The sequence below is a fragment of the Aspergillus affinis genome, assembly GCF_023601865.1.
Source record: "Aspergillus affinis strain CMG 70 chromosome Unknown NODE_50_length_218328_cov_87_076623, whole genome shotgun sequence".
NCBI classification, from domain to species: domain Eukaryota; kingdom Fungi; phylum Ascomycota; class Eurotiomycetes; order Eurotiales; family Aspergillaceae; genus Aspergillus; species Aspergillus affinis.
This window is the reverse complement of record NW_026515831.1, coordinates 167,274-192,699: the sequence shown is the minus strand read 5'-3', so window position 1 is coordinate 192,699 and position 25,426 is coordinate 167,274. Positions and strand designations below refer to the sequence as shown.

Sequence of the window (25,426 nt, the reverse complement as noted above, 5' to 3'; positions counted from 1 at the left end):
AACTCGAATATTGGTTTATGCATCTGCGATGCGGGGTATATAAATAATCACACAACACGCTCCAACTGCTACTTGACAACTATTCGCTTAGCTATGCACATGCACCCATGTCCAGCACAGATACAACCAGTATCTCCACCACGCTCAACTGTGCACACAACCAAAATATATACAAAAGAATAAGAAGTAGATATTTAGAAAGAAACCCACAGGGGGGATTCTACCACTCCAACCGATCATCAAACACAAACTGCACATCGAACTTCTCGTTTCCCTTCAACACCTTCCTGGGGTCATTACAACCCGCCACACCTCTCTTCAGATCCCGAATCATACCAGCCGGTCCACTAGCCACGACCCTGGTCGGACCACGGGCCGTGCGCGAAACGAACTCGCTGACTTCGGATGCCAGGTCCGGATGTTTAGACATGCCGGCGCCGGCGCCGATGGAGTGCACGGTGAAGCCGTCGGAGTTGCGGGGTGGCATGGTGGCGGGGCGGGACTTTTCGACAGAGTTGAAGGATGGGGAAAGGCTAGTCGCTGTCGTGGATGATTCTTGGATCGTGAAGCCGGCTTCCTTGGCCTTGGGGCTAAGCGGGACGGTTTCAAATTCCTTCGGAGGCTCTGGGAGGGGGTAGGACGGCGGGTTTCTGTCTGCGTTGACATCCGACTCGTATTCGGTCTCTCGGGATACGTAGATACGGATGCGAAGATGAGAGCAGGAGTACGTGGCTGTGCGGAGGGCGTCCAGTTCATTCAGGATCCAGTGCATGTCGGAGCGACGGCGGATGATCCAGATGAGTTCGACTTGGCTGCGACGGGTCTTGAAGAGTGGGTTGAGGACGATGGCTTGCAGAAGGGGCAGGACGAAGGTGACGCCCGTGCCCCCGGCCACGAAGAAGAGGTTGATGTCGTCGGTGCAGGCGAGGTCATTGTCAACGATGGATTGGCCGTAGGGCCCATTGAGGACGATGGACGTGCTGGCGCTTTTCTCGGTATCTGGGTGGCGGGCAATTTGGGCGAGTTCACGCGTGAGACCACCCTTAGCACGGATGATGTATGTGTGTGATTGAATACGGGTACCAGGCACGGAGCTCGGGGTCATAGGGTGCGATTGCCAGATGCTGAGACCGGGGAAGCAGAGGTAAAAGTGCTGGCCGATATCCCAGGGCGCGTGTTCGTGCTGGAAGTCGAGACGAACGACGTCGCCGTCTTCGTTGTGCGGGAAGTGGGTGATGTGCGCTTTGGGGATCAGGAGGCCCCGGTAGGATGCGTCAGGGGTGGACAGAATGCCGAAATGCAGGATGAGAGTGCGCAGGAGTCGGATGGCACGATCGAGTAGCCAAACAACCAGCGAGGCAATCATCCAGCATGCCAGCTTATCCCAGTGGCCCCAACAGGCTCCAACGTAGATCATTGCAAAGACGTAGTGAGACTTGCGAAAGAACTCGTATCCGGTCAACTGGATGGCCCATTTCGTACTGAAGACCACCAGGAAGGTCAATAGAATCATGGCCACGATTCCCCAAATGATGTATTCTTGCTTGATAAACTCGTTCCAGGTGGATGGCTGTGGCTGGCTAAGCTTGTTTTCGACGATGGTCCAGCCGATAGTGTGTAGCACGGATTGAATGTAGATGATATAGCCCAGCCAGCGGTGCAGGAAGTTGAAGTGATGGTAAGGAATGCCCGTAACGAGCGAGAGAATAGATTCACGAGTGCACAGAAGTATCGAGAGCGGCGTCAAGGCGTAAGCCAGCACCCCAAGGCGATCGGCCCACGGACCCATACCCACCCGGATCGTGTCGGGGCTGCCTTCCACCGGACTGTACCAGGTCTTATACACAATGCCGACGAAAGTGAAGACGGTCAGGTAGCCAGTCAAGACGACCAGAACCAGGACGTTGAACCGGGTCGTGTTGCCGAAGACGGAGGGAAGGAATTCGGCGACAAGATAGCGATGGTAGAACGACGTGATAGATCTCCGCATGCGATATAGGGAGCTTTGACTATGAACGGGGTTTTCGACGTCCTCTTTCTTGCTAACACAGGTGTTGAATTGGCGTCCGACGGGGTTGCAGTAGTGGCCGATGAAGCAGAGTAGTAAAATTCCAAGGATCACGGCCCACAGAATGATGCTATACAGAATGGACAAATCGTGACTGTGGTAGACCACGTCCAGGTATGCGCATTTACCAGCATCAACCGGACATGGCATTTCTCGCTCATAATAACCCCAGTGCGGCACCATGTCGCCGCCCGACGAGGTCATGTCATGGCGAGGGGATAACATGGCCATGGCGAACGAGTAGTCAATACTCGTGGGGGAATCAACCAGGATCCCGGGGGAATGAAAAGAACGACGTGAAGCGAAAAAGGGAGCGTGGATTGTCAGCGAGCGACACGACCGGCGGGGGGGCAAACCTCGTCATATTAATATTCTGGCCCATAATCCATCGCAACGGCGAATCTATTCCCGGGCGATCCACAGCTTCAACCAGTGTGGATTCGCCAAGACCAAAATCTGCTCATCTGTGACGCCAAGACTGCACAGAAAAAATGCCTGACGTGCTTGGAGTCTTGGACCGTTCGCATTCCATGCCAGAACACTTACGGTGTATTCTTCATTCTTCACTACTCCCCCTTGCTGGGAACCGAGCGACTCGGATTATCCGGCGAAAGGGCCGAAGGAAGAATGGGAGGGTCGAGGCAGTTCTGGGCTGTCGCACTGCCAGACAGGCCAAGCGACGGCGGTGGATCCGAGACACTAAGAGGATTAGGATGCGTCCATCCTGAATTAATCTGCTCAAATGCGATCGTCTCCACTGAGTCGTTGAGCCTATGAGCCATTCGTCTGACTTAGGGTTGGCATTACCGCATCGGGAGGGGCCGTGTCGTTGATAGATTAATCTCTCTCTTGTTACTATTTGGCGATTGTTCGAACTCCGACTCAGTCTCCTCGCTGTCTGACCCCGGGATTGATTCATATCCCCGGTCAATTCCTTCCGGACCAAACCCCGGGCTTTTTGGCGCTCGCCGGGGAAACATCGCCCATGTCTCGAAATCTTACATCACCTGGAGTACCTACTCGCCCGTATTTCTTGAATTCTAGAAGACCTTCTGGAAAATATATTTTTATAGGCTCTTTTCTTCTCTTCATTCCCTAAAGCTCACAGGTATTAGTCGGGCGAGTCAGCAAATAAAGCTGGCAACGGTTAAAATGACAAACATAGTTAACCGCTACTGTCCGTTGAATGTATATCCGAAACGCTCCTGGACCGATAGTTCCTGGGCCAGGCAACAGGGGCTATTCTCTCCACGCCCTACAGACTACTACATATAACAGTTTACGTGATATCAACCTGTCAATCAACTGCCATTAATAATAGTCCTGTTTATAATGACGCCCTACGGTGCACAAGGCACGTATCCGTACACTATATCCGTAGGGCCTCCCAGACCCCCATCCTTGTTCCGCCCTTTCTACCATGTGTCCGGGTCTCGGCGTGTTAGAGATATCTTGGCATCGGGGATATTTAATTGAGCTGCTGCAAAGAAAAGGAGGTTGAGGTTTCTATTAGCACATCATAATCGCCAGCTCAAAGCTGAAACTCCGCCGGAGTATTGGCATGACTGACAAGTGGCGAGTTGCTGGCGTCGTCTAATTCTAGCGAGCCAAGACGAGCTATCTCGGTTGAAAACAGGGGCGTGGTTTCTATTGCGGGAGTGAGAGTCAAGGCGGGATTCACGCCATCTGGTAGAGGCGTTAGAGCTGTTGGTAGCTATCGGAGTTACCCGGTGGAGATCATTCGGAGTGCTTCAGTATTGGTCAGGGGTGTTATTTCCCTGGTTGGGGTCAATAGTACGATATTTTGGTGTCTATGGTTTGATATTGGCTAACTCCGAATAAATAGGCTTTGCTCCGACGTCACTTCGGGGAGGAAGCATTAGATATCGGATCCTGTGACGCTTTGTATCAACGGGATGCAAATAAAGGTTTCCCAGCCCTTGAAAATCATTTCTTTTGATATTAGACCCAAGGGCTATAAAATTAAATACTGAAAATATGCTCAAGTTAAAGTCATTAGAACATTCGCATGTCACATCGGATTCATATTTACACGTTCCTATCTATGGATGGTTCTATTTAGTATCGATTCCAATATTCCGCAGTCGAGGGAGCCATGCATAATTCCTTCACCAGTGGTGCTTTCTGCAAAACTTCCATTCCTCTTTCTTCCCACCACTTTTATACAATCAAGACCATAAGTATGCTTCCGGTTTAATGCACTAATCAAACTAGTAACTGTCTACTTGATCATCATAGCCTTCCGCGAAATGCGGTTCCTTTATCCAAGGTCTAGACCTCCTTCCAGAGCACCCCATCATGACGACATCAACCATAGATGAATGCAACATTTGTTCCAAAGGGAAAGATTAAGGGAGTGAATAAGTTGATCTGCTTCTCACCTTGAACTTAATCTGGCGGCGGCCTCGTCATTCCGCGGTAATTTGGTCGCCAGATCGTCATGACGTCATGTATAACGGTATATAAGAGTCTCAGGGGTCTTCGAGCCCTATCCTTTTTATATTGAAATTCATATCAAGTATAACGCATAAAATATCAGATACAAGTGATCTATATTGGCAAAATGGTCAAAGACAAAGAAACTGTCATTGAGTACGACCCTGATCGCCACCAACTCTCAATCACTCTGGCCTAACTAATCTGGGCAGTGAATTCAATGACATTGTGAACATGACTCCCAACGAACTTCGCGACTGGTTGAAACAAGAGCAGTCGCAGGACTCAGGGTGGATGAATGAATCCGGCGAAACGGTCGGGCATGAAAGGTTCGGTGTTCCAATCTCTAAATACCCAGCTACTTTACCTATTCAACGGTATAGATATACATAATACTGACGGATCCTCGCAGCGGGCGCAAAATCGTCAACATCCTCGAGCATAATCCATCCAAGGAACCGGACAGCTACCGGGACCAGGATATTGATCATATGCGCAAGGTCGTGTCGTACTGCAAGCGGCACTTAGCCCAGGAGGAGAAGGCGAAGCAGGATATTGAGAGCAAGAGCTACAAGTCGTTGAAGAACTGGGGTCATGATCCGTTGAAGAGGTAGATTGTTTGTTTAGGTGCGCTGGATTCTGGGTAGCTTTGGAGAGTTATGTACGATATTATGTATTATGTGTGTCTATTGAGAAAATGGGCGTAATTATGTTCTAAGGTCTACTGAGTTCGACTTATAAGGAGGTAACTCAGTAATCACTAACTCGGTGAACCTAGAAGAAGAAAATGGGAATAAGTTGATTACTCAATATTGATAATGTTGCCAATCAAGCGCTGATGTCAGCCCTGTGCAACACAGCCGACAGGACAATATTAATATCAACCACGTGTAGTCAGCTCAAATATGTAACTAAGCTTTTGCACATTGAGAAATAGGTTTACGGTAAGATATTGAGACAGTTTGGACGCATGATTCGTCGACTCGAGGCGAATAGAATCAGGGCCTTCGACGGACCCAAAGGCTGGTGCTTAAAATATGACCAAGCACTCCAAACGCTCATCGGTTTAGCATCCTTGACATCGTTAATTATGATATTGGCAATGCCTATCTCAGAAATACTACGCAATAAAACTACTCAAAAGCAAAGAGCGCACTAGGGAAAGAGAACATAGCAGGTCTAAACACCATCAAGAGCCTTCCCACACCTCCTCACCTGCTTATACATGAGTTCCTTGGCTAGGTAATCCTCAGTCGCCTCCACAACAGTCTCTATCTCATCTACCCCATGGGGCTTAATATCCGCCAACCCATTAGGGACATCAAACCGAAACAAGCGATGATCATCATCCAGATCCGTATGTTCCTTTAGAAACCGATTAGTCTCCGTCTCCGCATCAACCACCTCATGCTTTGATCGGGACTTTCCGAACATATTCCGCCCGAGACGCTTGATCGAGGGGACCCCCGTTCCGATGGATACCATACATCGCAGCTGGCTTTCGAGAGATCCTGAGCGCCACAGGGCACGAGCTTCGATCCACACCTCGCGCATCGGGTTGTTCGCTTCCGCCGTGCTGTCTTGGAATTCGCGACCGCTGGGTCCAATGCATACGGGCTCGAAGAGGGACGCGCTCGCAAAGCTGGCTTGGGCCGCTTCCCATACTCTGGTTGTTTTGTAAAGTTCTGTCGGACAGTACGGGCTTGGGTAGCTGGTTAAGGGGACGAGTTTGCGGTTGGTGGAGTCGGTGACGGGGATGAATCTGGAGGGTCCAGTTAGTTAATTTTTTTCTTTATTTTTTTGTAATTTTCTTTTGGTATGTTTCTCAATAAAGAATGGATAGGAATAAGATGGTTGATCCATACATTCGACATGTACCATCCTCATCCCGCAGAAGCATGTCATCGTCGTAATTCAGCTCTCGGAGGATCGCGCGCATTGCCGATCCTAAGCGCTTGATATCGTATTTCGGTCGCATGCGCAAATTGCTGCCTACGGGGAAGGTTCTCTTGCTGGCGAACACACGACGAAGAAGCCGCGTGTAGGCTCTAATGCACTGTTCGATGTCCATCTCAAGACGACCGAGCATGATCGCGATCACACTGCGATACTTTGGTTAGTGACTGAACCAACATAACGAGGAGAGGATATAACTGACCCACCCGACCCAGTTCCACCAATGAATTGGAAGTACTCGCATGGTTTAGGCGGATGCTCACGATCGATCGCTTCCATTAGTTGACGCAGGATTAGGAGAGTGGAAAGCCCGCGGACTCCTCCGCCATCGAGACTGAGAAGGTTGAGGTTACGATTTGGCATTGTGGGGATGGAAAGGACATGGATGTAAGATTCCGTTACGGGCATTGTCAGCGGTGAACGATCTTATCTTATATGCAGATGTGCTGCATGCCTTAGCGTTGGACTGAATAAGCATGCGAGGGCATCTAGTCGCATTGTCGGGGCTGATGGGGTGATCCGCTTGCTACAAAGCACTAAATATCATCTACTGATTTGTTCCTGATAAATATCGGAGACAACCGTGGGATGAAGCATTCATTTTGGGGGAATTCTTGCCCCGCATTGGGCACGTTATTGGAGCTCGGATCGACGCTGGTCAACAGGCATGTGTCTGATAGGCTCGTTTCATCGCAATGCAGTGGGTAAGTACCTGACACGTAGCGCCACAGACCGTACTCTTTTAGAACGAGCTGTCAGGTCTGGAGTGTTGATTAGCCCGCCGCTTCACCGTATATCTGATGCAATGGCCTTGGGGTTGAGATACCTAATGGCCCAATTGTTGCACAAATTGCACAGCCACGATTTCAGCCGAGTGTACTAGCGCCACTTTCATTTACTGATGCCTAGACAGTGTAGTAGAGTTCATGAAAATGAAATTTCATCTAGATATCATTGTTGAGTGAGAGCTTAAACGGAGATGTTATGTCGTCTGAATTAGAGTAAACAAACTCTACGCCCAGATCTTATCTGATGGATCTAAGATCAAGGAAGCGTATATCCTCCATCAATTATAATATCCGCCCCAGTCATGTAACTCGACGCGTCCGAGGCACAGAATACGTATGCCTGCCATGATTAGCTCGTATACTCTCTTTTCTAGATCACAGACCTACCCCTTTCAGCTCATATGTGGCCGCCATCCGCTTTGCGGGAATCAGGTCAAACCATTTATCTTTCCAGTCCTGTGGAAAGCCATCCAAAATTTCTGTTGCGATATAACCTGGCGAAATGCAGTTGACTCGGCAAAAGTCCACCCATTCAACAGAGAGACATTTGGCCAATCGAACGACACCGGCTTTAGAGGCATTATACTGCGAGGCAAATATCAGTCAGTTCTCGAGTCCTCCAAGTCCCCACAAAGATTAGAAGGACGATAAAGACTCACAGCAGCTTGTTTCTGTGGCACATTGACCAACGTAGCGCTAACTGACGCTGTGAAAATCACGTTTCCATGTCCTTGAGTCTTGAAGATCCGAGCGGCTGCCTGAGCGGTATAAAATGCCCCATCGAGATTCACCTTCATGACATTGTGCCACTGTTCAACTGTGCATTCCTCCGCCGGCACACTGCACGGAATACCCGAGTTGACGACGATGATGTCCAGTTTTCCGAAGTCGGAGGCGATTTGTTGGATGACGCGCTCGATATCCGGTTGGCTTGCAACGTCGGCTTGGTATGCGGCTGCTCGGACGTTGTTCTTGGCTGCGATGTCGTTGGCTATCGAGGATGCATTGGTCGAGGAGTTATAGATTAGAGCGACCTAGCTGTGTCAGCACGTTTCTTTGGAGAGGCGAAAGAGACAGATGTACATTTGCTCCTGCTTCGGCCAGACCGTTTGACACTTCAAGACCGATTCCACGGGCGCCTCCTAGTTCACGTTAGCTGTTTTCTGTGCTAAAATTGGGCAGTACATCTTTGCCTGTAATGGCGGCGACTTTGCCCGTTAGGTCAAAGGCTTTGAGAACGTGTTTGTTTTCTGGCTGGGCAAGAACCATCTTGAAATCTTGTATTTCTCCTTTTTTAAACGTTCTCTAAGAGTGAAGAAAAAGAAGCCATATGAGATTCAAGTCCATGGTAAAGGATTATGGTGCTATCTTCGGAACCCCGCATCGGAGGTTGCAGCCCCGCGCCATGGAGGATTGTGCTCCGCATAAACATTCTGGGGGTACATCAGGATGTGTAGCTACTAATCCAGGTGTTCCTATATTCTTTTCTGAAGCTCTCGGTCTCTTTCGAGAAGGTGGCACTGCGCTGCTGGGACATCGCTGCTTTTCCATCCTGGAGACGTTCCCATCGCGGATATGTACTTCGATTCGACATGACATCATGGAGTCTCTCCGCTCGCCATCCATAGATCAATTCATGTACTTCTGCAATAAAGCGTCGGAGGTTAGACTTCCGAGCTCAAATCGTAGGGCGGGGTAGCTGATCAAATGCCATCGCAAAAGAAACATCTTCCTCTCATTAAACTCCAGATTCAAGACCAAGTCCAAATATGGTGTGTAGACAGCTAGCCAGAAGAGGCCCAGCTAATAATCAATCAGGAGACAAACCCATCCTTCGTTCTACGAGCAGTCAAAGACGTCGCTTTCGAAGATAGGCCTGTTCCCTCTCTGAAAGATCCGTGGGATGTCCGCGTTCATATCGCTCAAACTGGCATATGCGGGAGTGACGTGCACTATTGGCAACGTGGGCGGATTGGAGGTTCTTTCCCCCTTATCGATCGATTTACATTGTAGCAGTGTAGCTGATATTGTCAGACTTCGTGCTCGAATCCCCGATAGTGTTGGGGCATGAGAGCGCCGGGACGGTCGTGGCGGTCGGTACCGCCGTGAAAAATGTCAAGGTCGGTGATCGCGTGGCTATTGAGCCGGGCGTGCCATGCAGGCAGTATGTGACACCGGCCCTCAATCTACGCTGTTCCTTTCAGTCGGTGCTAATGTATCAAGCTGCGAGTACTGCCGCAAAGGATCCTACAACCTCTGTCCGGACACGGTCTTCGCAGCCACCCCGCCTCACAATGGCACGTTATCCAAATACTACATCACCCAGGCAGACTACTGTTATCCCATCCCCGCGCATATGGGTCTCGAAGAAGGTGCCATGGTCGAGCCTGTCGCCGTCGCGGTCCAAATCACAAAAGTCGGGAATGTCCGACCGAACCAGACCGTTGTGGTGTTCGGATGCGGTCCTATCGGTCTCCTCTGTCAGGCTGTTTGTCGGGCCTACGCGGCCAAGAAGGTAATCGGGGTGGATATTTCGGAGTCGCGATTAGTGTTTGCGAACTTATTTGCTGCGGACGAGGTTTATTTGCCGCCTGACAGGCCCGAAAATACCACTGATGAATCGGAGTGGAGCACACATGTGGCGTCTATGATGAAGGAGAGGTTCGAGCTAGGCGAAGGGCCGGACGTGGTGATCGAGGCGACTGGCGCGCAGAGTTGCATTCAGACAGGGGTTCATCTTGTCAAAAAGGGAGGGATGTATGTGCAGGCGGGGATGGGGAAGGAGGTGAGTGTCATTTCCCTGACCGGTCTTATTGCGCTGATCTCAGGGGTCAGAATGTTGTGTTCCCTATCACGACCGCTTGTATTCGCGACCTGACGATTCGGGGGTCGATTCGGTACACGACGGGATGCTATCCGACAGCGGTAGATCTGATTGCGAGCGGGAAAATTGATGTAAAAGGATTGATTACAGATCGATTCACCTTTGAGCAAGCCGAGGAGGCATTTGAGCTGGTGAGGCGGGGCGAGGAGAGTGTGATAAAAGTGATGATTGCAGGACATCCCTAGGGGACAGGTCATTAGTCAGAGATGAGTCATTCGATTCTTATCTTATCTTCCGTCTTATCTTATCTCAATCCATCTGTTGCTCGTCATCCACAAACACCAGGCAAAACATTGCACCCTAGAAAGTATACCATCGCAGCTGTTATGGGTTGAAGTAAGCTGCTATATCAAAAAGTCCTTTTGTACGATGCCTGAACAGGTACATGCATTTTTCTGTTGCCCAGGATAATAGCCCGGATATCCGTACATCAAAGCGCAAGCAGGGGGTATATTTTAATACAAGTTGCAGCAGAACGAGTCAATGACCGGAGTATTTGATTCCCTACTCTTCTCCGCACTTTCCGAGACTTTGTTGCCAACTCGGCCTTGCACCAGGAAATGACGTTCGCGTCAAAATTATCAAACATGTCGCTTTTGCGCCTCTTGCGATCGAATCCCTGCAGATCCCAGTCCATTCCGGTTGGTTCTATCCGAACTTCTCAATGTGTTGAAGAGGAGCGTGCACCCCATTATAACCTCAAATACTTTTATCCCATGCAACTCCACATAATACTTGCCAACGGACACCGGGTGGCTACTAAGCTCGGATGGGGACCAGCTCGACAGTCTGGCTGGCCAGGGGTCTTCACCAGTGAGCCCGACCATAACACAATATGCCCTTCTTCTGACTTTCAAGGTGGCGATGGCTTCCTCCACATTATGTCAACCCGGCTCTAGTAACATAGTTCTTGCATAATCTGTAACAGCTCGTCTCCGTGGCGCAATTGGTTAGCGCGTTCGACTGTTAATCGAGAGGTTGTCAGTTCAATCCTGACCGGGGACGTTTTTTTTCATATCTTATCTATAATATTCGTTCACCCTGTTAGAAGGGCTCGAACTAGGCGAGGAAGACGATGGTTACATGGAAATTTAAGGAGAGGGGGCGGGGGAGGAAGGCCTGGGTCAGGCAGCCGCTAGTGACGCGCTCAGATGGAAACAACCACATAGAACGAGGCAGAAGGAGAGAATGGCGCCTGGAGGCACAGTAGTCGCAGTAGGCGCGTGGCGAGCTGCTTTAGTTGTGTCTTATATTGATTTTTGATTTGTCTACTGCGAATATGGTTATATGGAGTACAGCGAAGAAAAGCACCTCGCGTCAATTATCTCCTTGATCGGCCCTCCGCCAGAGGATATGCTCAAGCGAGGAAACCAAAATTCACGATATTTCGATAGCGAATCGATTACACTATGCCAGGGTCTAAAATTTTGTCTTACTGATTATCGAGGTTTTCAGGTTCCCCAATCTCGTGCCTTCGGAACGAGATTTTGAGCAAAGACTTTTTTTACTTACGGTCATCGAAGGGGAAGAGAAGCAGATTTCTAAATTTTATTTCGAGACTGCTGCAATGGCGTCCAGAAGATTGAGCAACCGCAGAGGAACTATTCTCCGATATATTTAATTAGAAGAACCAATACAGCGACAGAAAAAGAGAGGGATATGGCCTTTGCAGATATACTATATTACTAACAGCTTTGGTTGATCTTCTAGATTTGGTGAATTCTTAGAGTTGTATGTTGTCCTTCGAAAGAATTCCCTCGCGACATTTACATCCTGCCTGGTGCGCGATGTCGAGGTGGGTTCTAGGCTCTACCTAGGTCATCGAACGCTTAGCAAAACGATCGATAACATCTAATCCGCCTGTCATTCTTGGGACTGCTTCTTATGGTCGTCATGTTCTCGATCCCTGTCTTAGTCTCCGTGTGCTCCGCGCTCATGAATCGATGCTTGACGAAAGGGGAGGCCAGCAGCCCAATCCCGGCAGCAGCGGTGTACATAATGAACATATTGCGAATACTCCAGGCAAAAGCGCTCTGCACCGCATGGTGTTGCACCGGATCATCAATGGTAGGAATCATCTCCACGTTTGCCGCGGCGTCATAATCGGAAAAGGCGTCGAGGTAGGTTTGATTAAGGCCACTGGCAACGAGCGATGACTTCTGAGTGGCCATGCTGCCCTGGAAGACTACTCCACCGAGCACAATCGACAAGGAGATAGAAATATTGCGAATAAAGCCCAGTGTTGAGGTGGCGACCGCGACATCAACCTGGTTGACATTATTCTGAAGGGCTAACATGGGCGTGGAGAGCAGCATGGACAAACCGAGCCCACCGATTACTTCGAAGACGATAATCTTGACGAGTGAGGTGTCAATGTCGAGCATCACAAACAAGCCAGTGCCCAGGGTCAAGAGCGCTGTTCCGGCCCAGATGACCTCCCGATAGCGACCGGTCTTGTGAACAAGGATTTCGACGGACACATCGCACAGCGACGCGGCGCAAATGGGCTGCCCAAAACAGCCGCAGTCGACTCTGTTTTTGGCCGTCGATTTGCCAGCGCTTCCGCCACTCCCTCGCGCATTTACATCCACGCACTGCCAGCGTGCAGCATCCGAGGACCTTCCTCCGGCGTGGATCAACTATAGTCCTAGGGTCACGTGATCATCCAGGGGGTCTTATACTCCGCTTGGATTAGATGACCAATAGGGTAACACATGTTAGTTAGTTACAACACTGTGGCCGCGGGAGATGACTAAACCGCTTATATCATCGCCTTTCTTGGCCGATTGATTCATTGCATAAAAATTGCATTGTCATTGTGTTTTATTGCAGTTTTATTGCATTTATACGGCATTTTTCGGGACAGTATTATCGTGATATATCGTCTGTTTTGTCGATCAGGAAGCCTCCCAAATTGCATAAATATCGGCTTCTTTATCGTATAGTTAGTTGAATTAAGACCTTCATTCAGTTGAAAACGATCATATTCCTTGGTTGAATAATCGCTTCTAGGAAGACCCACATATTTCTGCCACAAACACGCACCACCGACTCACGTGAGGCGAACCCGCATGAACCTCATTCGCCCGCAGCGGACTATGCCCTCGGACGCAATTTCTCTACTATTCTGCCGACATAAACCTCCTGCTTCAATAATTGCCTTAATATGATAAGGCATAGTAGTAGATAGCTTCACTAAAACACGCTTTTTAATAGCATTCCATGCCTCTTTAGCAGCCTCAATCAATAGTCGAAGTGTTTCTTCAGTATCAGGATCATGTTCTAGCTTTAGAATAAAGCGTATAAATCTTATTAGGTAGGCGGTGTGGAAAAGGCGGTGGACTGGGGGTGTTGATATTAAATCGCCCCCACGTACATGCTCAGCAACCTTCGACATGCTAACTTGAATCTATAGATCTGAGTGTAACAGAACTGTATGGTACCAAGATCTGTAGAGGTGGGGTGCGGGTAAGGTAAGGTAAGAGAGGGCAGTGGAACGAGGTGAGAGGAGGTTTGGCCGTGCTACACTGACTTGTAGTCGCGCGTCAAGGGACTAGGGCCCCGCAATCCTCCCTCCTGACGAACCCACCTATCTCAACGATCGACGGCCTACCCACGATCCATCCTTTCCTATTCTCTATTTCCTGACAATCCTATCCACTCGCTCTCGTGTATGTATATATTCTACGGAGTCGTTGGTCAGGCCAGTTTCTAAGTACAGCAGTGGCCGTCTTGTGGGTGTGGGCGTTGCCAGTCGGTCGCGGTTTACACTCGTCATCTGGCGTCAGACGTCACGTGTGCGGCCTGCGGTATCTTGCTTCGCTCACATCAATCCTCTCTGAGTTTCCTCAAGGGATCTTATTACAGTCCTCAAATCCAGTCAGTATAATTAACTTGTGCATCATCCTGTTAAAACTAGGCAGTCTGCTAATGCTCCCTGCGTTTAGATTCTTGGCCGTTGTTTGTCGTGTCGTTCCTTCCTAGTATCATGGAGGTGTTGCCACAAGCAACGACTCAGTTGAGAGGCTGTACACCTCCTCTTACTGAATGTTCTGCCCCCTCTACAAATACCTCGAGCGACGTTCAAACGATGCCTGGCATACTTCTTGCAGACAACTCGGACGCAGTCAAATACTTTACAGTTGAACATCTCCTTGACGTCGCACGTCAGCAGTACAATTCGTTACAAAAACTCGAAACCAGTCAGCAGATACTCAAGTTCCGACAGGTGACAGTGAAAGAGTTCAATGTTTTGTCAGCTGACGAGACACGACCCTGCAAGTTTATCAAGTTTCAATATCATCGCCCGACTGAAACTTTACTTGTGAAGGTGATGCCGGGGTGGGACCACGAGATTATTGCTGCTCTGGTCCGAAAGATGATTGACAAGCAATTAATGGCCATGAATGTCGATGATGAGTGCCTCTCGCTGCCGTCTCCACTTAATGACCTTGGGAATTGGATCAAAGAACCTGACCTCTGTTGGGCTCCGATCACCGCCTCCTCCAAACCGACATGCGTTATCGAAATTGGCACATCCGAATCTGCCTCTCACCTATCATTCGACGCGCATGGCTGGTTAGAAGCCCCTCAGTCGCCAGTCCAAGCTGTGATTACGATTTCCTTTAAGTATCTCTGTGCAGAGACGGATGACAACCCTATTACAATATCCGTTTGGAAACAAGGACATCAAGTGACTGATATTGACACACGGAACAACCTCTGCCCCGCTGTCCGGACGTCGTGTGTCGACATTTTGAATATCGCTGGCTCTCTGTCGGTTTCTGGATTCTATCTCGATATTGATACAGGAGTGACAGTCTCCGCTGATAATATTCACCTTCCGTTAGAGCTATTTATCAGCCGACAAGCGGTGAATCCTGGAGAACATGACGTTGTAATAACGAAAGACATGCTGATTGGCCTTCTGCACCAGCTATGGGAGTATCGTCGGCAACGCCGCACGTCGCAGTAGCTTTGGATTATTTTAGGGTCTTTATGATGTTGCATGGCGCTTCGAATGCTTGGGTTCAAAAGCATGGATCTGACGGGCGGAAACCATGTTCTTGCTACTGATGCTTGTTTTTCCGCCTTGATGGTTGTAGAGATTGAAATCAGCATGACCGCAGTTGTCCACGGGCCTCGCGGCGGTGAGGACTTGCTGTGGCATCTTTTTGAGTGGGTGACAGACGTTGTTTTTCTCTTTACTTGGCTTGTCAATTCGCTATAGGGGCTGGTCCTTATGACCTGATAATGTATTATTATCGCTATTTCATATCCAAAAGGTTCATTACAATGTGTTTTCGGCCTGTAATCCAGAATCCCCGCTTTTTCGTAGGAGCTTTGCTCTTCGCCTCGTGCTGCCCTTTATTCCTATATCTCGGGGGCTGCAGTTGTCGCAGCTGGAAGGGGACTGTATGAGGTTTCTCCTTTTAATATGGGATGACGATCCGGGACTGCTGTTTCTGAGGGACTAGCGACCTCTTAGTCGACTGCTCTCTTTGACTGACTTCTGTTCAGAGACGAAAAGACACTAGATCCTGGTGTAAATCCGGGGACTTCACTGCGGATGGGAGCCTTTGTTTTGGCTTTGCCACCGATAATGCCGAGTTTGGCGGGCCATTTTGCCGTTGGTGCCGTAGTGGTAGTGATTGTGGAGACATATCAGCTATGACAGGAACTGAGCACACACTTCAACAGGTGGCCGAGCAGGAAGGGGATTCTGAGATTGATATTTCAAGAGCTTTATCTGGCAAGAATCATGACGCGGGTTGGAGAGAACGGCAATATCAGCGATGGAGGCAGGCGTTGGGTGTCTGGGGAATCTTAGGGAATTGTATGACGGGGGGTGCTCGAGGAGGCTCCAATAGTCGAAAGCTGTCAACTTGAAATACAGCATTGACCATCTTGCGGGCTAAGGGGTCGTATTAGATGGGTTAAGGGTGTGTGCTGGTGCTTGGGGGAAGTGTAGGGGAAGAAATAATAGGCTTTGGTACCATCTTTCCTGAGGGTTCTAGCCACCGTTTTATATGCAGCCAGGTTCTCCCCCGTTCCGTTTCCCAGTCGTAAAAGTAACCGCCGAGAACGGCCTTTGCTAGACCCCTTGGCCTCCGTCTCAAGCCGCCAACACCGAATAAGGGCGGGGAGCCAAAATCCCGGAACCGTGCATGGCACCATTCGGACTCTCTGATCAGTCCGGCTCTTGCTGACGTGTCAAGCTTTCTTGAACCCAGATAGGTTATCTCATAGCCACCATCCACCATCCTCCTCTTTGTATTCCGGCCCCTTATCGGGAAGTGCGACTACCAATCATTCCGAAGCCGAAGGGGCCACGGTGAGACATGATAGAACAATCACCATGTAACTAAGCCAATACAGACCTCACAACCGAAGATGTCAGGGCCTGAGGCATCCACTGGTTTGCATTGGTTGCGTCGTCCACTATTTTGATCAACAACATGTGTAGATAGCTTCTTTTCTTCTCCTTACACTAGATGTTCTTAGGTGGGATGGGACCAAGCGGAACAGGCCAGGGACAGCGCTATTCCTGAACAGGCAGTCACTTTCCCCGGTCGAGCAGGAGGATCACCGCCCAGAGCAGGCGGTAGCGCACGGCAGGACGGTGGTGCAATGGGAGCCTCCTTCAGCGCCCCGCTTGCCGTCCGTCAGAATACGACTGTAATTTATATTACCTAGATTAATAGCCTTTGTAAAGGCTTAGTGATAAAATATATATATATTATAAAGCTTTATAATATATATCATTATTATTTAACCTTAAATAATGCATTGTGGTTGTGTTATTCAGGTCTATACAACAGCTATTTTCTATGGGAATACACAGGTGGCCGCTCGCTTGTGAAATACGTTAGCACATAGAGAATTGAGCAACCGCAGAGAAACTACTCTCTGATCTCTGGCTTAAAGCCCAATTTTACGCTGGGAGAAGCCAGTGAGAATATATTTAATTTAAAGAACCATTACAGTAGCACAATTTCATGTCTAGATTAAATTTATAAAAGCATGATCTATTGGAATCATCGCCATTCGACTTTATCCAGACAATTGTTTGAACGTAGAGTGCAAGCCCTTAGTCAGGAATGAGGTCATCCGGATCCCTTCCGTCTTATCTTATCTTCGCTCCCATCTTGTCCGGATCTCTCCGACCGTCACGACTGCACTTTTGCCTCAGCCAGCAATATGGACGAAGATGAAAGACCGACAAAGCGTATCAAACGGGCATGTGAGACGTGTCGGTATGTATTCAATTCTTCCAGAACAGTGTTGGTGCTAACAGAGAAGTCGGAAAAAATCCCGCTGCTCTGGGGAGCGCCCCGTGTGCTCGAACTGCACTCGCTTGGGACACCACTGCGAGTATGCTGCGGAAGAAGCTCCGGAATATGTAAGGAGCTTGGTGAGTATCACTAAGCATTAATATGGTCCCATAAACTGATTCCCCAGGAACAACGCATCGATGGTATAGAGGGAAAGTTAGAAGCCCTGTTGGCTTGCTTTGATCGCCACCCCGCCGCAGCTGCGCTTTCTAATAGACCGAGTCTCGATGCTGCTGGAGACAATCCCATCCCTACTGGTCCCTTAATGTAGAGATTCCTCGCTTACCTCAATTTCCTACGCTAATAGATGACCAGAGATGCTTCAAACGCAAGCACACAGACACCTGCTCATTTGTTTCTGACCTATTGTAACTTTCAGCCGCTGCCTTTGTTTCACATTGCGACCTTCCTGCAATCATATGACAGCCGGGATGCAGAGGTCCAACTTGCAATTCAAGCATTGGGTCAGAGATTCAATGACAGGGGTGTGGCTGATCCGGAGGTCAACCGACAGGTTCAAGACTGGACGGAATCGTCCCGGCGCATGGTGATGAGCCGCTTGGCCGAAGGGGCTGTGGAACTGTCCACTCTGCAGGCCATGTGCCTGTTAACAATGATTGATTACACAAGTTAGTTCATTGCCAAATTCTTCTGATCATTATTCACGATACTTAGACAGCAATATCATCCGAGCCGGTGTGAACCTTCGTCTAGCCAAGTACTTGGTTGAATGCCTCAAACTAGATTTGCCAGATTTCCCAGACAACTTGGAGGATGAGCGCGATGAGCGGGTCTTATGTCGCTGGACGATATATATGCTTGAAGCATTAGTCGGCGACACGTCCCTCACAGCAAACAGCAATCTTGTTAACGCCACAACCAGGACAGATCCCGGCCTAGCCGCCTACACGGTGCAATTCAGTAAAGTATGGGAGCTGTCCCGAGCCTACGCCTCGGCTCATATTAAGTCTGAATCGCCGCCTCCATGGTCGGCACAGTCCGATTATTCCGTCATCAATTCCGAGCTGATGGGATGCGAGAGCCGGACCCCTCTGAAATATCGGATGCACGCGAGCCGATTCCCTGAGCTCTTGGGAACTGAGCTCAATCAGCGAAGGGAATACTGGGGTCCGTGGCTTTTCTTTCAGTTTGTCTGCCATTCAACTTTGGTCCTTGTCAACCATCCACTACTACTGTCAATACGATTGAAAAATTTCCGTCAAACCATGCCGCAGTCATTTCTGCGGAACTCGTTTGAGCAGATTACCCTAAACACAAGCTGGATTCTACATTTTGTCACTCTTCTCGAGAAGAAAGATTTCGAGGTATCCGATCCAACTCTAGGTCAGTGTGTGGCTATTGTGGCGACAATCTTCCTCCAGCATAGTTTCGTAGAGGAGCCAAGCTTTCGACAGAAGGCACAGATCGGTTACGATAAGTGTCTCGGTTTTGTTTCCAAAATGGGCAGACACTGGCCGCATTTAGAGCGACAGGTAAGAGTCTCTCAATTTATTAGGTGCAGTGGGCTAATTCCCTTAGGCAAACAAACTCCACCAGTTGAGGAATAGTATCTCCTCCAGTGGCACACACGGTTCTCAGCAGGCCTGGTCTGTAAATGTGCATCTTTTATGGGAAATTCTGGTCTCCTCTCCTACCAACAAGCTAGCCGAGGACTTCTCAAAAGATATATTCGGGCCTTATCTGACAAACAGTATCGTCCAAAGTTCATCGCAGTCTGATGATGCACTGTCGGGCCCCGAACTTGCTCTCATCGGGTCTGCTGGCATTACTGGACATCGGACGGTGGCTAAAGAGTTAGTCACGTATCCGCCAGAGGATCTTCCACAGCCTGATCAAGGCCAAGATTTAGTTCTAGATCTCAATCTTTCAGGGCTTGTTGGAAATCCTGAATTGGGGTTTTCTGCCACGCCTGGTGGTGGACTTTTGCAGCCACAGGATTATGGCCGTTTGATTGAGAATTGGTTAAATCTGGAACCGTCTTGACCTTGGAACTTTTATCCATGCATCAATATGACAGTCTCTGGGTACCTTCAATTAATTTATAATCCCGCTTATTATATTTATACAAATTCAAAACACTTACAGACAGGCTGTCGATATACCAATTCAACTTCTAGTCGCAAGATAATTCTAAATGGGCGCTATACATGCAGCTAAATATTGAATTTACTACGTATCCAGGGTTGACTACTCACCAGGCCTTGATAGGATCGGATAACTCGACAATTACATAAATTAAATTGCTCGGCTATTATGAAGCTTGACTATAAAGAGGGGCTGCGATATTCTACCGGAACCCCCTTCCTTCTGACTCTAACTCTACACTAACTATCTATGGGTTTACATTTCTGGATCTCGGATCCAACATTCTCTCTATTGCATTGTCAGTCCCAGAATTGCCTGAATCAGAGCAATCAGCAAATTATACTAGACGTACAGATGTTGTACCATCTGAAGTCGTGTATGATCATTTCACCGCTCCCCGAAAGGCCTTAATTACTGCTGTCCTCTGCTTCTGTGCTTTTCTCGCACCTATATCAACGACCAGCATTCTTACTGCGACTCAAGAGCTCGTGGGCACATTTGGGACCACTCTCACTGTTATAAATATAAGTAATGCTGTTTATTTGGGCTTTATGAGGCTGTGTCCATGCTTCTGGAGACCTCTTGGCGAGACCTTTGGACGTCGATTGGTATGGTATTATTGTTCCAACAATTCTACCATTGCTAATGTGACTCCGCAAAAGATTTGCTTCAGCAGTGCAGTAATGTTTACCGCAATTTCAGTCGGAACCGCATTGTCCCCGACGTTAATCCATTTTTTTCGTTTTTCGCGCTCTTACGGCATTTTGCGGAATTCGACAATACGGCCGCCGTGGCCAAGATCAAGCGAGGCAAGAAGCCGACCCAAGAGGATATGTTCAATATCAAGCGTGAGTTATCCCTAAGGGACCCCCGTTCCGTGCATGCTGCTCACAATTGTTGCCGCAGGCGTCGACATTGCGGAGGATGAGCCCGTGCGAGAAATATTCGTTCCATTTGACGATGCACAGCTAACTCTGGTGCATCGGAGTATTGGGAAGTACCGAAGATACCACTACTACGCGCATTATCCTTAGGTAATTATATTCCTATTCTTCATGTACAATAGAACATGTATATTGGAGCTTCCAGGAAGCTACTACTTATTGTGACTCCCACCCATCCCCTTCCCCTAAGTAACACTCCACATCTTCATCCTCGTCATCCACTATGTCCGCCAAAGGAACCTCGTCATCCCAATTGGACATAAGTTTCGCCGCCTCCTTGGCCCGCTCACGCACCCTAAAGGGAAGAATCTCTCCCCGATGATTTACCGCCAGGACCAGCACCCAGCCCTCCTCGCAGGCCTTCCGATCCGCAACAACAACCAGCGCACTCTGTGTCCGATCACTCTCCGCCAGCGACTCGGCCCGCTCCTCCCCCGTAAAATGTCGCCAAGGCCTATCCGACGTTCCATCAAACAGGTCGGCCAAGTGCATTTGCGCTGCAATCAGATACCCCGGTACAGAGCCAGGACGGCCGACCGCAACGCCCCCGACAATATCCTCACCCCGCTGGGCATCCGCGCTCAGTTCCTGCCGGTCCTCGAAGATGAACTCCTCGAACATACAGTAAATGTTGTTGTTCTCGTCCCCCCGCTGTAGGACTTCCTTCCGGAGTCGGGCGTACGCCGTATCTGCGGCTTCTTGGCTCGTCTTATCTGTAGGATCGCCGAACCAGGTCCGGATCCACAGCGTGGAGGTGATCAAGCCGCTTCTGGCGCGGTCATTCTCCGAAAGGAGGTCTTGCGGTACCCCGGTGGGGGGATGGTCGATGAGTTGCTCCATGATGTCGTCGTCGAACATAGCAAGGACGTAGTCCTGGGGTTTGTTGGTTAGTGGGTGGGGTTCGTTCAATGGATAGATGGTGGTAGGTAGATAGCTACGTTTCGTCCGTATATTCCCAGCGCGATCCATTTCTCGATAAGGCTTCTTTTCTGCTCGTTTTTGGAGAGCGGGGACGCGGCATCCCAGTTTGCCTAGAGTTGGAGAGCTAGGTATAAACTTGTTGTCATAGATATGTTCTAGGGAAAGGGGGCTTACTACGACGAAATGGTCGAATGGGAGGTACCCGAAGGAGGGGATATCCAGGCCTTCTCTCATTATTGTTGTTGGTGGTGGTGGTGGGAGTGAACAAGAAATGAGAGGGATGAGGGAGGACATAGCTAGGTTATATACTACCTTGGTTCATCTCGCCATCCAATGCTCTTGGGGCCAGACCGATTCTGACTAACCATGGCCCCTAGGCTAGGCACCGCTGGATCAGCCCCTGGTGCCTAACCTCGGGACCTATAGTTCTACGCAACAAGTTTGAATAACGCGTTCCCGCACTTTTGTATAGGAATTTATGTAGCGCCGAAACCTACGATCTTTCAAGATTTATAAAATAATAATAACATTTTTAATTTTAATTTCCTTCTATATGAAGGATTATAAGTATAATACATATAAAATAAAACTACTCCTTTAAACTAGAAGACGGCAAACGAGCTGCCAGAAATGGCCGTACTCGACGCCGTTTTTGGCCGTCAATCTGCCACGCATTCCACCACGCCCCCATGCACTTACGTCTACGCATTGCTAAGCCCCGAGTGTGGTCCCACTTAACCCTCATTTGCCTGCAGCGCAGTATACCTCCAGGCACACAGTCCTCAGGCCAGCCAATGTAAACTTCCTCCTATACCAGCTCACTGCGGCCTCCGAAACTACCAAAAATGGCCGTTATAAACGGTGCCTGTCCACCTTTGCATCTGTACCTGCCCCCTTGCTACATCCAAATATTAAATCAATCAGACCCCAATCTGTACCTGAGCATTCAGTACCACAGTAATCTCTAAGTGAAAGCGTTACGTCGGAACGTGTTTCACTGTTTGTTGTGTTATATATTTTTATCATGGCCCGCCGCCGACGAACGACGGATGACCAGTTATCTGACGACAGCGACTTCTCTGAAAAAGAAAGTATCGAAGATAGCCAGTACGACACTGACCTGACAGAGCCTGAAGATGAAGGCTCGCAAGATCAGGACCTTAGTGATGCAGCAGTCCTCTTTGCGGATAACGAATATCCGCCAAAATACTATATCCAGCAGCTTACGAATTTTGACAATACAGATTACACAAAGGAGGATTATGGGAAGGGTACCACTGCCCTGCTTAACGAGTGAAAGTGAAATGGTTACGGTATGGCTCATTATATCCTTTGATTATCGCTATTCGCGCTCGCTACGTTTCTAATCCTGATACGTATAGATTTTGCGCCTTTGTTCGAAAAGATCCTCAGGAGGAACTTACACGTCTGTTGGTTTCGATCATGTATACCTTCCTGGAATGGGTGCTGAATCTTCGACGTAGAAAGGATAGAAAACTACTTCCAAGAATTAAATGTAAGAGTTCACTCGATACCTTCTGGAAGGTGTTCCGCCTGGTGTCCAAAAAAGAGATTTCGAACAAGATCAAAAATAAACGAACCGTCAGATGCGCCATGTATGTCTAAACAATCCCTGCCCGGCTATATAAATCATACCTTACAAATGGCTGTTCGCTATGCCAGACAAGGCGCGAAGCTAATTGATTATAATAACTAGGTAATCCGACGCCTAGCCAAAAAAACACAAATTGTCCACCAAGGGCCGTAACAAGTGTTACCTCCTGAAGCCAGGGAGCTTCCCGGTACGGAAGAATGTTCCGCAGGAACGTTCCGGTTAGTTAGTATAGGATCGAGGGACCCTCCGGTAGGCATCCAGGAACCTTCCTGGATGCTCTGCAGGCAGTATATAGAGGCCCTAGATCCTCCCTCCTAGATAGCCTTTCTTCCCCATGGGAAAATTCTTTGACTACGAGTCAGAAACAAACTTGTCTTATACTAAGCTCCTTTATAGACCGTCACAGTCGATATGACTGTCGTCTTGAAGAAGCCCAGCGGAAACGCAAAACTAGCACAATCAAGACTAACTGCCCATTTGATATCATTACAAGACTTCAAGATAATGATCTTTGGCGTGTTGAAATTAAAGAATACCGTCATAATCATAATCTATCGCCTGCTACGACTTATGTCGCTATTCGCCACCAGGAAGTAGCTGAAAATTCTGTACAGATTAAAGCTTAATTCCAAATTGGCCTTCCAATACGTCATTTTATTGCATCTCTGCAGCAAATTGGTGCTACTAGCATTATCGACAGAGATATCCATAATCTCCACCACCAGGTACGACAGGAATTTCTAGATGGTAAGACGCCAATTCAGTGCTTACTACTTGCTCTTCCAGCAAGCGGGGATTGAATTGTCAACCACCAGAAAGATAAAGATGATATTGTTGAAGCTGTATTCATTACTTATAAAAGTTGCATTGAACTGCTACGTATGAATTATGGAGTCCTTTTCATGGATTCAACTTACAAAACGAATCGATACCAGATACCTTTACTGGATATCGTTGGGATGACAGTAACAGGGGATACTTTCTACGCAGCGTTTAGCTTTATGCATAACGAGACCGAGGATACGTATGGATTTATTCCTAAATGCCTAGCTGACACGTTGTTTCATTATGAATGTGGCTATCCCGGAGTAATCGTTACCGACAAGGTAAAAGGCCTGTTGATGCGACTGAGAAGGAATTCAACTTCACAGGTCATATTCTCTGTATTGGCATATCCAGAAAGTTCTCATGACTAAATGTCGCCCAATTCTGCGAAAGGAAGTCATCCGGATTGAATATGAAGCTAACAGTCGCCGTACCCAAGATGATAAAGAGTTTAGCAACAAGGTAGAGAACGAATGGAAGTCCTTTTTGGTTTTTTCATGCAGATTGTTAACTCTACTTCAGAGGAAGAGATTATTGCCACAACTGCTAATCTCAAAGCAGAATATAGTGGCGACGTTTGGCAGCCAATCCATACTTATTTAGATGAGAACTGGCTTGAAGAGGATACGGCGAAGCGATTCATTAAATTCTACACAAATGAATTCCGTCATTTTGGACAGGAAGCAACTTCACGGAATGAAAGCGCTCACTGGGTGCTAAAGAAGGACCTTTTAGGCACTACACAATCTATCGCTCGTACTATTACTGAGCGCCATAGCAAGGTGTGGAATTCTATTGAAGATGACCGTCAGAAACGCCCTCACCATCTACGGATGCCTATCTTCTCGCAGGTGTTGAATAAGGTCTCTTCAAAAGCACTAAATAAAGTACACACGATAATGACTCGCTATCTTCCAGTGGGGGAGGCTGGGTAAGCAACCAATTGAGGAATGTACGGATGTGACGCTGAAGACTATAGGTCTACCGTGCATCCACATCATCAAACGTTACTACGATAGGAAAAAGCCTATAAAAATTGCTGAATTTGACTGCCAGTGGTATCTTTATACGGATGAAGACCTCCTACCTATTAACCCGAGATCGCTAGTTCTTGAGCCACGAGTTGTACAGCGTTATCGTAGGCGTCCTGCCGGATCAGGAAATCGAGCAACAGAAGCAGAGGCAGAGATAAAAATAACACAGAATACAGCTACTCAGGATTTCTCTATACAGCGAGAACTATCTGCGTTTGAATACGAATTATCTCAAAAACAACCAGTCAGACGCTGAAAGCAGAGTAATCGGGGAGGATAAGGACGTGAAAGACGCGGAGGATAGGGTCATAGAGGTAGAGGAAGCTCTACTGAAACGATTGAAGTTAGTAAAGACGATAGGAATAGCGATAACGAGAATGAGGCACCAACCAGCGAACAGAACGGGGAAACCAGCGAGGAAGAGGAAGTTAAGCTACCATGACGCAGTCAGCGAGCTGGCCGTAGCAAGGCAGCGCGGTAGTTGGGGGACGAGA

General features: G+C 48.5%; 10 protein-coding genes across 10 annotated transcripts; 5 read left to right on the top strand and 5 right to left on the bottom strand.

The window, feature by feature from the left end:
- Positions 1-220: 220 nt before the first annotated feature.
- Positions 221-2,299, bottom strand: KD926_008157 (ferric reductase family protein; the record flags this gene model as incomplete). Its single annotated transcript, XM_053100853.1, has 1 exon — positions 221-2,299. One exon carries the CDS (start codon positions 2,297-2,299, stop codon positions 221-223), a length of 2,079 nt encoding a protein of 692 aa, XP_052955571.1.
- Positions 2,300-4,652: 2,353 nt separating this feature from the next.
- Positions 4,653-5,139, top strand: KD926_008156 (DUF3140 domain-containing protein; the record flags this gene model as incomplete). Its single annotated transcript, XM_053100851.1, has 3 exons — positions 4,653-4,681; positions 4,738-4,854; positions 4,938-5,139. The coding sequence occupies 3 exons, from the start codon at positions 4,653-4,655 to the stop codon at positions 5,137-5,139; spliced, it is 348 nt and encodes a 115-aa protein (XP_052955570.1).
- A 565-nt stretch (positions 5,140-5,704) lies between these two features.
- Positions 5,705-6,889, bottom strand: KD926_008155 (uncharacterized protein; the record flags this gene model as incomplete). Its single annotated transcript, XM_053100850.1, has 3 exons — positions 5,705-6,287; positions 6,391-6,627; positions 6,684-6,889. 3 exons carry the CDS (start codon positions 6,887-6,889, stop codon positions 5,705-5,707), a joined length of 1,026 nt encoding a protein of 341 aa, XP_052955569.1.
- Positions 6,890-7,644: 755 nt separating this feature from the next.
- On the bottom strand, positions 7,645-8,538 carry KD926_008154 (oxidoreductase; the record flags this gene model as incomplete). Its single annotated transcript, XM_053100849.1, has 3 exons — positions 7,645-7,854; positions 7,929-8,303; positions 8,455-8,538. The coding sequence occupies 3 exons, from the start codon at positions 8,536-8,538 to the stop codon at positions 7,645-7,647; spliced, it is 669 nt and encodes a 222-aa protein (XP_052955568.1).
- Positions 8,539-9,038: 500 nt separating this feature from the next.
- Positions 9,039-10,338, top strand: KD926_008153 (NAD(P)-dependent alcohol dehydrogenase; the record flags this gene model as incomplete). The annotated part of the gene is made up of 5 exons (XM_053100848.1): positions 9,039-9,041; positions 9,088-9,247; positions 9,304-9,433; positions 9,493-10,026; positions 10,098-10,338. The coding sequence occupies 5 exons, from the start codon at positions 9,039-9,041 to the stop codon at positions 10,336-10,338; spliced, it is 1,068 nt and encodes a 355-aa protein (XP_052955567.1).
- Positions 10,339-11,982: 1,644 nt separating this feature from the next.
- Positions 11,983-13,550, bottom strand: KD926_008152 (MFS general substrate transporter; the record flags this gene model as incomplete). Its single annotated transcript, XM_053100847.1, has 2 exons — positions 11,983-12,792; positions 13,530-13,550. The coding sequence occupies 2 exons, from the start codon at positions 13,548-13,550 to the stop codon at positions 11,983-11,985; spliced, it is 831 nt and encodes a 276-aa protein (XP_052955566.1).
- Positions 13,551-14,243: 693 nt separating this feature from the next.
- KD926_008151 (uncharacterized protein) lies at positions 14,244-15,128 on the top strand (the record flags this gene model as incomplete). Its single annotated transcript, XM_053100846.1, has 1 exon — positions 14,244-15,128. The coding sequence occupies one exon, from the start codon at positions 14,244-14,246 to the stop codon at positions 15,126-15,128; it is 885 nt and encodes a 294-aa protein (XP_052955565.1).
- A 2,225-nt stretch (positions 15,129-17,353) lies between these two features.
- Positions 17,354-20,627, top strand: KD926_008150 (Zn(II)2Cys6 transcription factor; the record flags this gene model as incomplete). Its single annotated transcript, XM_053100845.1, has 7 exons — positions 17,354-17,409; positions 17,456-17,567; positions 17,867-18,116; positions 18,163-18,980; positions 19,027-19,453; positions 20,256-20,441; positions 20,500-20,627. 7 exons carry the CDS (start codon positions 17,354-17,356, stop codon positions 20,625-20,627), a joined length of 1,977 nt encoding a protein of 658 aa, XP_052955564.1.
- A 66-nt stretch (positions 20,628-20,693) lies between these two features.
- KD926_008149 (uncharacterized protein) lies at positions 20,694-21,692 on the bottom strand (the record flags this gene model as incomplete). The annotated part of the gene is made up of 1 exon (XM_053100844.1): positions 20,694-21,692. The coding sequence occupies one exon, from the start codon at positions 21,690-21,692 to the stop codon at positions 20,694-20,696; it is 999 nt and encodes a 332-aa protein (XP_052955563.1).
- Positions 21,693-22,482: 790 nt separating this feature from the next.
- Positions 22,483-22,755, top strand: KD926_008148 (uncharacterized protein; the record flags this gene model as incomplete). Its single annotated transcript, XM_053100843.1, has 1 exon — positions 22,483-22,755. The coding sequence occupies one exon, from the start codon at positions 22,483-22,485 to the stop codon at positions 22,753-22,755; it is 273 nt and encodes a 90-aa protein (XP_052955562.1).
- Between the last annotated feature and the right edge of the window lie 2,671 nt (positions 22,756-25,426).